Source organism: Chinchilla lanigera, unplaced genomic scaffold, assembly GCF_000276665.1.
Source record: "Chinchilla lanigera isolate Chin_1 unplaced genomic scaffold, ChiLan1.0 scaffold00068, whole genome shotgun sequence".
Classification (NCBI taxonomy): domain Eukaryota; kingdom Metazoa; phylum Chordata; class Mammalia; order Rodentia; family Chinchillidae; genus Chinchilla; species Chinchilla lanigera.
Genome location: NW_004955469.1, coordinates 8,560,948 through 8,572,127, shown reverse-complemented (window position 1 = coordinate 8,572,127; position 11,180 = coordinate 8,560,948). Strand labels below are relative to the sequence as shown.

Below are 11,180 nucleotides of genomic sequence, written 5' to 3'. Positions count from 1 at the left end.
GGTTTCAGATGGGCTCCCAGGGGGGGTGTGGGTTGTTCTGGCCCCAGAAGTTGTCCAGGGCTCCATGTGCCTCATATACTAGTGGGGGAGGCACTAGAACAGGGTTCCTAAAGATGTCGGGGTTCAGCTCAGCACCCACACACACTATGTATGTGGGGAGTAGCCACCAAGGCCCCAGAGGGTGCCTGGGGCTCTACCTGCCTTGGTCAGGGAGGTGCAGCAGTGGCTCATTGGGGTTCCTGAAGATGTCCAGGGTTCAGCCCAGCACCCACAGACACACTATGCATGTTGCAAGTAGCCACTGAGGTCCCACAGGATACCTAAGGTTCCTCTTGCCTCACACACTGGTCAGAGAGGTGCAACTGTGACTCACTGGGCTTCCTGAAGATGTCTGGGGTTCAGCCCAGCCCCAGTTAGGCATTTCTTAATCCAGTCAAATTGACTTCATCATGAGAAGTTGATGGAGACCACTCTGAAGCAGCTCTGAGCAGGACTTAAATTAACCAATTGGCTTTCCAAGTTTACTTGTGAGTCACTGGTCCCTACTGAGGCCTGTAATGGTGAGTAAAGCCATGGGGCTTCAAAGGACAAGACAAGGCCACAGCTGAGGATGTTTGGCTCCAACCCCAATGAACTAAAAGGGACTATAGCTGCAGGCATCTCATTCCTGTGGTGAAGGCCTTCTTGGAGATAACATAGTTCTCCCAAATTAACATAAAGTATTACTTGGAGAAGTCCTTAGAGGGACTCCCAAGTCCTGCCCAGATTCCTACATTTTCTTCAGTATCTCCCTCTTTTGTTTGAAACTCAAATAAATACAGGCCACCCAGGGAAGTCTTGGTCTTAACCCAGAGAATCTTGAATTCTGTGAGAGGGTTGGACCCTCCTGGACCCCTAAAATCATTTCAATTGTCTCATTTATTTAAGCCTTGGCAGTCCACTCATTTGAGAAATCGCAGGCCTGATCAGCCCACAATAACTAAGGGTTATTAATCCGATAAACAGTCACACTTGGTATCTGGCTTAGGTTTCAGAAGGATGAGTTGAATTGGCTGGCCTGTGATATCATTTTACAGACATGGAAACTGAGGCTCATTAAAGCTCAATTCCTTGCCTGTTGCAGGTTCTCAGACTTTTTACTATTGATGTACAGGACAATGAGGCCTCCTGAAATTCACTCCTTCAGGAGAGAAATTGCAGAGAGCTTAGGAAGGAAATGGGTTCTTTTTTTCTTTCAAATTACACAGCATCTTACACATAGATCACCTGGTAAACTCATGGATTAAAAATTCTATATGGTTAAATAAATGTGAGAAAAGTAAGCAGGAAATGGAGCAGGAAAGATGGGAAAGATGGGAAAGAAAAGACTATAGATAGAGAAAAATAAGACAAATTATCAAAGAAACACCTAGAAACAGAGAAAACAGGCTCTTGGGAGATCTTACAGGTAAGTTAGACTGCAGAATTCAGCTTATTGCCATGCTGAGGAAGTTTAATCTTTCTCTATTTATACTTTCAGATTATTCTCCTCAGTCACAGAGCTCAGCCTTTCATCCCATCTCCATTAACTGGAAGGATACCCTGTGAGACTCTGGGGTGCAGTTAGGGAGAGGCAGGTGGTGCAGCCCCAGGACACTCTGAGATGAGAGGAGCAGAAGTCCTGAGAAAGGAGGAAGAATCCTGACCCTGCCTGGATGGGGGTGCAGAGGCACCTGAGGAATAGACACCTAAAGGCTAAGGCCAGGCCAGGTGGCAGGAGTGGAGCGGGGGACATTGTGTCAAGAAAGAACAGTAGGCGCAAGGGTGCAGAGGACCCTTCATAAGCCCCGGGTCAGGGATTTCAGCTCCTGGGGAGCTGTCCCTATGAGCCCCTCTTAGGGGACAGGAGGGTCAGTTCTGCATTGTTTCTTTCTGCCCCAGAAGTCCCTTTTCTTCCCTCATGTGGCTTATTAGAATAAGAAGCAGGACAGCTCTCCTCTCGCAGGAAACTGCACGTCAGCTACCTCACCTCCCCCAGCCTTCTTCACCTCCAGCCCTGGGACTGGGCCAGGCTGGCTCCCTGGCCCTGTGCACTGCTCTAGCTCAACACAAACCTCTGTGGCCTTCACAGCCAGACAGTCCCAGTCCTTCCTGCATGGCCTCAGCTTCCTCTCAAGCAACGGCCCCATCTTCCCAGTTCCCTGAGAGTTGGATCCCATGATCCCAGGATAGGGGATCAGAACCCAGGGGCACAATCTGCTGGCAGGGGACAGTTGGTCAACTGCACCTCTTCTTTTCTTAATGCTCATGTCTCTAAGGGAATGGCCGCCAGCCATCCTACGCTGCCTGGTAGATGCTGGCTGTCTGGCTGAGAGACCCTGGATTAAGAGTTCTGCATGGCACAGTGTGATCCATCTAGAGCTGCCAGGCCCAGCCTGTCCAGGTTCTCTGAGCCTTCCAGTCCCCAGCAGCCCTAATGGCCAACTTGACAATGCAGGAAATGGCACAGATTATCCCCCACATGCCAGGGCAGTGGCCCAGCTTCCTGTGCATGCAGATCATGAGCCTCATGGAAGGGGTGCCCTGGCCCCATCCCCACCCCCCATGCTCATACCCACTGCCATCTGGGTGCTCCTATGGCAGAGCTTGCTCAGCCCTGCTGAGGGATGAGCAAACACTGGCAGAAGACACCTGAAGCTGGACAGGGCTTTATCTGGAGTCAGTGCTGATGAATAATAAATTCCGATTCCATGTGTACTCCCAGGCTGACGGCTGGGTGCAACACACAGACACACAGACACACACACACACACAGAGTTCCACATACACTGGGCTGACTACTCAGAGGGGCGGGGCCAGCAGGGCTGTGAGGCTCTGTGAGTCGCGGAACAGCGCTCAGCTCTGTTGCCTCAGTCTCTGTGGGCAGCATCGGGAGGAGGCAGCAGCAGCAGGGAGAGGAGGGAGGCGTGTGAGCTGCGCTCCATCAGACAGCTCCTTCCAGCCTCTCTGCCTGGCGCTGTCCAGGCTGTCTTCACCAGCATGGCCCTGCTTGTCCACCTCAAGACAGTCTCGGAGCTGCGGGGCAAGGGCGACCGGATCGCCAAAGTGACTTTCCGAGGTAGGAAAGCCCCTTTCTCAGAGAAACCCCAGCTCCACGAGCTGGCCCAGGCTGTGTTCTGGAGGCTGACGGGAACAACACAAGGCTGGGAGGAGGGATGGCAAAGTTCTAGCAGGGACTGGGGCTCTGAGGCTCATCATGGCCAGCGGTGTTCCCATGTCTGTCTCTCCCTGTGTGTGCCAACATGCCAGTGCCCAGCAAGGTTTCTCTACTCTGAAACGCAAGGGACCCCAGTTGGGTGAAAGAAAACCCAGGACTGAGGGCCCTGTCTTGCAGAACCTTCCTGGATCCTCCCCGCTTCCCCTACCTCTTCCCCTCTGGCTCCTGCAGGTTGGTTTCCTTGAGCACAAGACAGAGGTGGGTCTGCACCCAGTAGCCCCTGGGTGGCTGGTAGAATCCAAGGCAGCCAGTGGCTCTCAGGGCCTCAGTAGTTTGGGAACACTGTAGGCTTCTCCCAGATCTGCTGCATTCCTGGGCTGCGATCCTGGGAACCTCAGCCTCTCCTCTGTTGATTCTCTTCCTATCTTCTTCCCCACCTGTGCATTCACTGACTACTTAGTATGGCTGCTGTGGACCAAGGCTGAGAGCTGGAAGGTAAAATCCAGGCCATGAAGAACTACATCTAGTGGGGTAGGAATACTGGGTGGGCAAGCAGGACAGGTGTGAGCTACAGGAAAGACAGAGACAGGAGCAGCATACAAGCTACAGAAGCAGCAGCCTGAGCAGGCTGGAGCCTGGTGGTCAGGCAGGGCTTCCATGAAGAGGCAATACTCATTAGAAGTCCAGAGAACAAGCTGAGGGGAGCGAGGAGGAGTGATGACTGAGGGGCAGAGGGAGTAGCATGCGTGAGGCTGGGAGAGGAGCAGGAACGCAGAGCCCACAGAGTGCAGGAGCTGAGGCTGCAGAGCTAGGCCGAGCCAAGGAGGCAAGGTAGGGCCTCACCTAGGAAGTGGGGAACCCTCGAGGACTGTAGGGCCAGGCTTACCTCTGCCATCCACCCAGCCCCCTTGGCCTCTCTGCCTAGACACAGCCCAGCTCCCTGGGCTGGGGCCCCAGACATGGCTTCTCCCCAGAGAGGGCTCTGGATAGAGGGGGCAGGGCACAGAGAACAGGCCACACTAAAGAGCCAAGTGCACCCAGGCCCAGGCTGGACACAGCGTCTGCATTCTGCCAAGAAGAGAGGTAAGATGTGGCAGCCCCCGCCCCAAATCCTCCAGCACAAGCCCTGCCCCCCCCATCACCCTCACAGCCCTCGTTGTCCAACTGCAGCCTGCTGGTCACAGGGCCCGGCATGGGCGGAGGGACGGGAAGAGGGGGCGAGGCCCCCGGAGGGTCCCAGCCCAACCCACAACTGCCTTCTCCGCAGCACCCTGCCTCTCCAGGTGCCACCTGCTGGATCGTGCTAGCTTTAGAAGAAAGCAAGCACATCCTTTCATCCGAGAACCTGTGTTCCCCATATGGCACAGAGCTCGGCTGTTTAGCTCGATCGCTGTGTTCTGCCACTGTGACACGACAGCCCAGGTTGCTCAGGGCCAGTCTCATTGGCGGGCAGAGAACCAAGGTATAGAGAGAGCATGTTCTTAGTGGAGGGACCGAGCTTAGCTTGCAGGACTTCGTCCTGGCTGCTCCATCCTGCAAGCTCTTTCATCTTCCCCATGCTAGGCCAAGAGTGTTCCCCTGAGGCCCATCACTGCCTTTGAGCAGTGAGGCTGACCGTCCAGGTATTAGTGATGTGCAGGGCGTGTGAAGACTCGGTAGCGGGCTGAGTTGCAGTCATACTCGGAGGCTGGCAACTTGCTCAGAGATCAGAGGTCACAGCCAGCATTGAGTGAGGAAAGGGGCTGGGACAGAAGACCTTCTTAGGCTGGGTCTTGAGTGACACCCCTGATGACACAGGTGGAGAGGCAGAAGGAGGAGTAAGGGAGGACTGGTGCGGAAGGCAAAGCAATGCTGGGAACCAGAGGCCAGCAGTGGGGATCCTGGTGCAGAACAATGGCTGTGACAGCAGCCCTGTGCCTGGAGCAGAGGCTGCTAGAAGGCAGCAGGAAGGAGAAAAAGGCTGTTAAACAACCTGGCACCAACTGGCACCTGTGCCAGCAGGCACAGGACCCAGCCTGGGCACTGGGTGTGGTTGCAGGGACCGCCTGAGAGTCCTACTTAGATTTATGTTCCCCAGTGAAATGGGGGAGCTCTTCCTCATGATAGACACAGTTTCTATCAGGAAACTTCTCTGCTGGCCCTGGTAAAGGAGCCAGAGTATCCCGGTGCCCATGCCCCTCACAAATGCTTTTGGATACCTGAGCCTACGAGTGGACTCTTGTCCAGCCTAGCACCCTGCATGGGTCAGCTTTTTATCAGGCCAAATACCTGACATATACAACTTAAAGGAGAAAGGGGTTATTTTTGCTGGTTTTTCCAGCAGTTTCAGTCTGCCGTGGGCTGGTGTAACGGCAGAAACACCATGATGGACCTGTGTGACAGAGCGAACATTCTTAGTTCACAGCAGCCAGGAAGCAGAACAGGGAGCAGCTCCAGAGAGGAAGGTGCCAGAGACCAGATATTGTACCCGGTATCGCGCCTCCACCACCCACTGAAACATACCTGGCAGTGTGCTTTACCAAGCCCTAGGCGGCTCCCAAGCCGATCAAGCTGAAGATCCAGCTTAACAGTCACACATCCACTCTTGGAGGGTGTGGGTGGTTTTGTCCTTGCTGAAGGCAACAAGAAGAGGGATCTCTTAGGGCAGCCTCTGCCGCCTGGGCCAGCTCTGGGGCAGCTGTGGACACAACTGTGTGTTTTCACCACTCACCCAAGGGGCCAGCTCCTGTGCCCTCTTCCCAGCACTGCCGTCCCCTCCCTAACCCCTGGGAAACCTTCTCTATCCAAAGCCCCAGGCGGGGGAGTCCCTTTTCTCACCTGAGCAAGACCAAACTGATACAGATCCAGCCGACGACAGAGAGAGCACCCAGAAAATCCCCAGGCTTCCCCTGCTTTGAGCCGAGGAGTGTGTTTTCATGCTATGGAAGTGACTGGAAAACTGTTCTGCTGCAGGGGCCCTCAGCAAAAATCCGGCCTGAAATGAGCAGAGAAAGCCTGAAAGTAACGGGGGGGGGGTGAGGGGTGAGGGAAGGGTTCATTCTCTCATCTGCCTTTACTGGCAATATCTCCCACCCGCACCCATCCCTGGATGTGAATTTTTTTTTTACTTTAATAATAAAAACTTTACCAGACATGGGGATGCTGTGCTCACTTATAATCCCAGCACTCAGAAGGCTGAGGCAGGAGGATCACTGTGAGTTCAAGTTCAGCCTGGACTACTTATGAGTTCAAGGACAACCTGGACTACATAATGAAACCCTGACTTGAAACACCAAAGCAGTTAAATTAAATTACATTGAAAAATAAGAAGCTTTAAATGTATAAAAGAATAGAGAGGATAATCCTACCCAGTTTCAACAATCATTTATGTCATGGCCAATCTTATTTAATTTATCTCCTCTTTTACTTCTCTACCCTCAATTATTTTGAAGAAAAAAAAATATGACATCATTTCATCTATAAATACTGTGTTCGTTGTATAGCTATAAAAAGGACTTTTCAAACCCCTTATATTTTATGATTTCTGAAATTTAATAATTCTTAATACTATCAAATACCCAGTCAGAGATCAATTTCCTTATCACCCCTTCACTGTAGTGACTTGTGTCCCAGTTTACTACAACTTCCTTTTAATGTGTTCTGTAAAGCAAGTATTCAATGCAAATATTCAAGCAAGTATTTGTTCACTCGCTGTTTCATCCATAAGTAACAAATGTTTGCTGAGGGCCAACCACAGGCCAGGCACTGTTCGAGGTCTGGGGAGAACGGCAGGACATGAGCAGGTCTGGTTCTTGCCCCGGAAGGCGATGTAACCCTGCAAAGGCTCTGTGAGTGTAAGGAGGGTGATGGACGGAGAGGCCCAGTGCCAGGGCAGGGTATGGCATGAAAAACCCATGAAGATGTGGAGGCTGAGAGGCTGCCCTGAGAGAGGAGATGGAGGAAGGGCAGCCCTGGTGCAGCTCCAAGCCGGCCGCCCTGGAGCTGGCAAGGCAGCCAGAAGTGGCTGGACCCAGGGCGAGTTGCATGGAGCAGAGAGACTGGCTGTTATTTCAAAAGGCACAAAGCCACAGGGGCCCAGCTCCAAGAAGAGGGGCTAGGATGCAGTGGTGCGGAGATGAGTGAGGGGGTCTGGAGCGGTGTGTGAGGAGGCAGGAGAGCAGGCGGGCTGATGGAGGATCTTTGGGATCACACCGCGGGGTGGAGCTTTGCTTCGTAAGTGAACGCGTTGCTGGTCAGTACCGTGTCCAGTGATTCAAGGCTCTCTCCTTCCCACCCATAGCATTAGCCAGGACGAGCAGGGAACAGGGAAACACAGCTTTTATTTAAAGTAAAGGAAGAAAAGGGAGAAAGGAAGAAAAGAGAAGAGCAAGAGGGGACGTCCTGCAAGCAGGACAGACTGCTGCAAAGAGGAGGACCACAGGACAGCAAGGTGATAGTGACAGCCAAGGCAATGGCCATTGTCTTGTATCTCAGATCCAGTCTGTTGGAAGTTGCTCGGCTCACCGGGCTGTGACTGACAGGTCACATGTTGATAAGCCTCTGTTCCGGCTCGGCTTGGGTTACCTCCTGCGTGCAGTGTGGTTTGCAGCTGGCCCGCCATACCCTAATCTCCTGCCCCAAACAGGAGCAGGAAAGCCTCAGCAGGAGGGCGGGATGTGGAGATCCGGTTGGAAAGAATTCCCTAGGGTCAGGACTGCTGGAGAGTGTCTCAGGAGAGGGAGGGCAGTGTGCAGGCCAGGCTGTGGGAATGGGGTGACTGGCTTTTGGAGAGGCTGGGGGTGGTGCTGTGGATCCAGGGACTTGGGAGACAGGGTCCTGTTGATCATCCTCTGGGATCCTCCCCACTGACACCCCAAGTTCTGGCAGACAGGGAGATGCTGATCTGAAAACACCTGGGGCCCTCACCATCTAGGTGGGCTGGCTCCTCAGCTATGGCACAGGGCCTGGCCCAGAGCAGACCTAAACCAGAAGCTTGTGGTGTGCCAGGACTGGTGATCAGCCAGCACTGGGGCCCCTCTGCAGCCCCAGCCCCAGGGAGTGAGCAGGCTGCTAAGTGACAATTCCAGAAAGGTCTCCTAAGACAGGGAGTATCTTGAGATGCTTTCAAACCATTGACTGCTTCCTACACACCCTGCCACCCCGCAGTCACTGGCTTAACCACCTTTGTTTTTATTTTTTTAAAGCAAAAATGTTTGTCTACTAAAGCAAAAGTGTTTGAGGTGAGTTTTCACTCATTGTTTTTTTTTCAATTTTAAGATAAAATCCGTAGTGCAGTTGAAACATTTTTTACCCTATTTGAAGATATAAAAATAGTTGCCCTCCTCTCATGCCTGGCACAGAATGGGCACTCTGCACAGCTTGCTGATCACTAGAACCACAAGCTCTTCCGTCTGTCACAGTACAGGGGAACCTGGGGCCTGCAGTCACCAGTGTTGTTCTAGTGACAAGGGAAGCTCTACTCCTTCTCTGCCTCCGTGCTAGGCTCTGAAGTGTGGGGGCCAGCGCCACCAGTTTGTTATGTGGCAAAGTCAGAGAAAGGACCTGGAGGAAGTAAGGGTTTGAATTGACCCGAAAAGATGGAGTTTATGATTTTTGCCCGGTCCCCCTTCTCTCAGACGATCCGCTCAAGTCTGAGTCTCCACTGTGAGCACCTGGATGTTAGCCGGATAGAAGGGGAAGTAAGTGAGTGAAAGTAGAAGCCATATTTGTGGAAGATTAGTGGAAAATAAAGGCGGGGAAGCAGGGGGGCCTCCATGTAGCTGAGGGGTGAGGAGTGGAAGGGGCAGCCTTGCCCTGCGGGTGGCCTGGAGTCTCTGGGCCCCCAGGACTAGCCCTGTGAGCAGCTGCTGATTTTCGGAGAGTACATTAGTTAAGGACCACGGGACAGCTGCTTTTTTGGACAATTTATTTTGAATTGAATTTCTCCATCCTACTGTGCCATCAACTGTCATTAAGAAACTAAAGAGATGCTCTTCATGGGGGAAAATGTATCATCATGAGAGATAATCACCAGCAAGCAGACAAGAAAATTGTCAGGAGGTGGAAGACTTGACAACTCCATCGCCCACCTTCACCTGCTTGGCATTGCTAGGACATTGCCTGAGAGAGCCCATAGCATGCGTAGTCTCAGTATGTTTCAAAAGGCTATCATCCTACAGAAATGTTCTCTGACAGCAAAGGAATTCAGTTAGAAACTGAAAACAATAACCTCTCTTAAAAGTTCCTAAATATTGGAAATTAAGCAACACCCTTCTTAATAACCTCTGGTCACAGAAGAAGACACAAGTGAAATTATAAAACATTTTTAAGTTGATGATAACAAAAATACAACATGGTCTTAATTTATGGTCTTAAATACAGCAGAAGAGAAGAAAAATATGGAATCCATGATCTTAGTTTTGGCGTTAAGAAGATACCAAAAGAAGAATAAAGTAGTTGGGTGTGATTAGCCAGGTGTGGGTGGTGCCTGCCTGTAACTCCAGCCCTGGAAAGGCTGAGGCAGGAAAACTGCTGAGAGTTTGAGGCCAGCCAGGGTTACACAGTGAGTTTGAGACTAGCCTGAACTGCATAGTGAAACCCTGTCTCAAAAAAAAAAAAAAAAAGGAAGAGAGAAAAAAAAATTAAACTCAAGTCTTTAAGTCATTGTCGTGCTAAATGAAAGAAGTTGGATGCAAAAGAGTGTATAACAAATGATTTCATTTATATGAAATGTTCGGAATAGGGAAGTCCATAGAGATAGAAAGTAAATTAGTGGTTGCCAGGGCCTGCAGGGGAGGGGTAAGGGGGAGTGACTGTTAGTGAGTCATTTCATCCTGGGGTGATGAAAATATTCTGGAACTCAGTTGTGGCAATAGTTGCATAACCTCATGAACATCCTGAAAATTGTTGCATTGTATGCTTTAGCAGAGTTAAGCTGGGCGTGGTGGCACATGCCTGAAATCCCAGCATTCTGGGAGGCTGAGGCAGGAGGATCATAAGTTCCAGCTCAACCTGGCAACTTAGTGATTTAACAAGACTCTATCTTAAAATAAAAAGGGCTGGAAATGTTACTCAGTGTGAAGGACCTGGTTAAGTCCCCAGTACCACAAAAAGAAGGTGAATTTTACAGTCTGTGAGTTATATTTCAATAAATAAAAATGACTACTTCCTCTGCCTAATTAAACCTAAGGATATAAAAGGAAGGAAATAGAAAATAGAACAAATGGACAATGCCAAAAGTTGGTTCTTTGAAAATATTAATTAATAAATCCCACCAAGACTGATCAAGAATGAAAGAATAAAAAAAGAATGAAAGAATATCATAATATTAAAAAGGAAATTAGAAAACATCACAAATACCTTTATCTCGATAAATTCCACAGCTCAGGTTGAAATGGACAGATCCTTTGAAAAATGACTTACCAAAACTGACACAAAAAGGAAATGAAAAATTGAAAGAACTCAGTAACTACTAAAGAAATTGAACTTGTTGGTACAGTGATGATGATAATAAGCTTCCTTCCCACCAAAAAAGCTTCTGATCTAGAAGATTTCACTGGTGTAGCTTAGAAAACATTGAAGGAAGAAGTGATACCAGTCTTACACAAAACTCTTTTAGAAATTACAGAAAGAAGAAACTTCCCATTTCACTTTATGGTACTAAAACCTGACAGAGGCCTTACATATGAAAAAAAAAAAAAAAGAGCCCAATAACACTCATAAAAATCCTTAACGCATTATGAGCCAGCAGAATAGCAATATATGAAGAAGATGACCAATCATGAAGCAGGAGTTTTATTCTAGAACACAAGGTTAATTTAAAAATGATAAAACCATTGGAAGTATTTCACCAGATGTACACAGTAAAAGAGAAGAGCCCTATGATTGTATGCATAGATGCAGAAAAGGCATTTGAAAATACCTAATACTCACTCAGGATAAGAACTCTCAGTGAGCTAGAAATAGAAGAGACTGCCTCAGTTGGATAATGAACAACTACAGAGAG

The 11,180-nt window shown here is 49.9% G+C and overlaps 1 protein-coding gene across 7 annotated transcripts in view; it reads left to right on the top strand.

The window, feature by feature from the left end:
* The first annotated feature begins 2,912 nt into the window (after nt 1-2,912).
* Otof (otoferlin) overlaps nt 2,913-11,180 on the top strand; it is an 89,117-nt gene continuing 80,849 nt past the window's right edge. For 4 of the 7 annotated variants that reach the window (XM_013522673.1, XM_005400433.2, XM_013522675.1 and 1 more), the window contains exon 1: nt 3,019-3,097. In XM_013522673.1, coding sequence (XP_013378127.1) covers nt 3,019-3,097 — 79 coding nt within the window. Of the gene's footprint in view, nt 3,098-11,180 lie in introns of all 7 variants that reach the window. The other 3 variants (XM_005400431.2, XM_005400430.2, XM_013522674.1) reach the window with 1 other exon arrangement.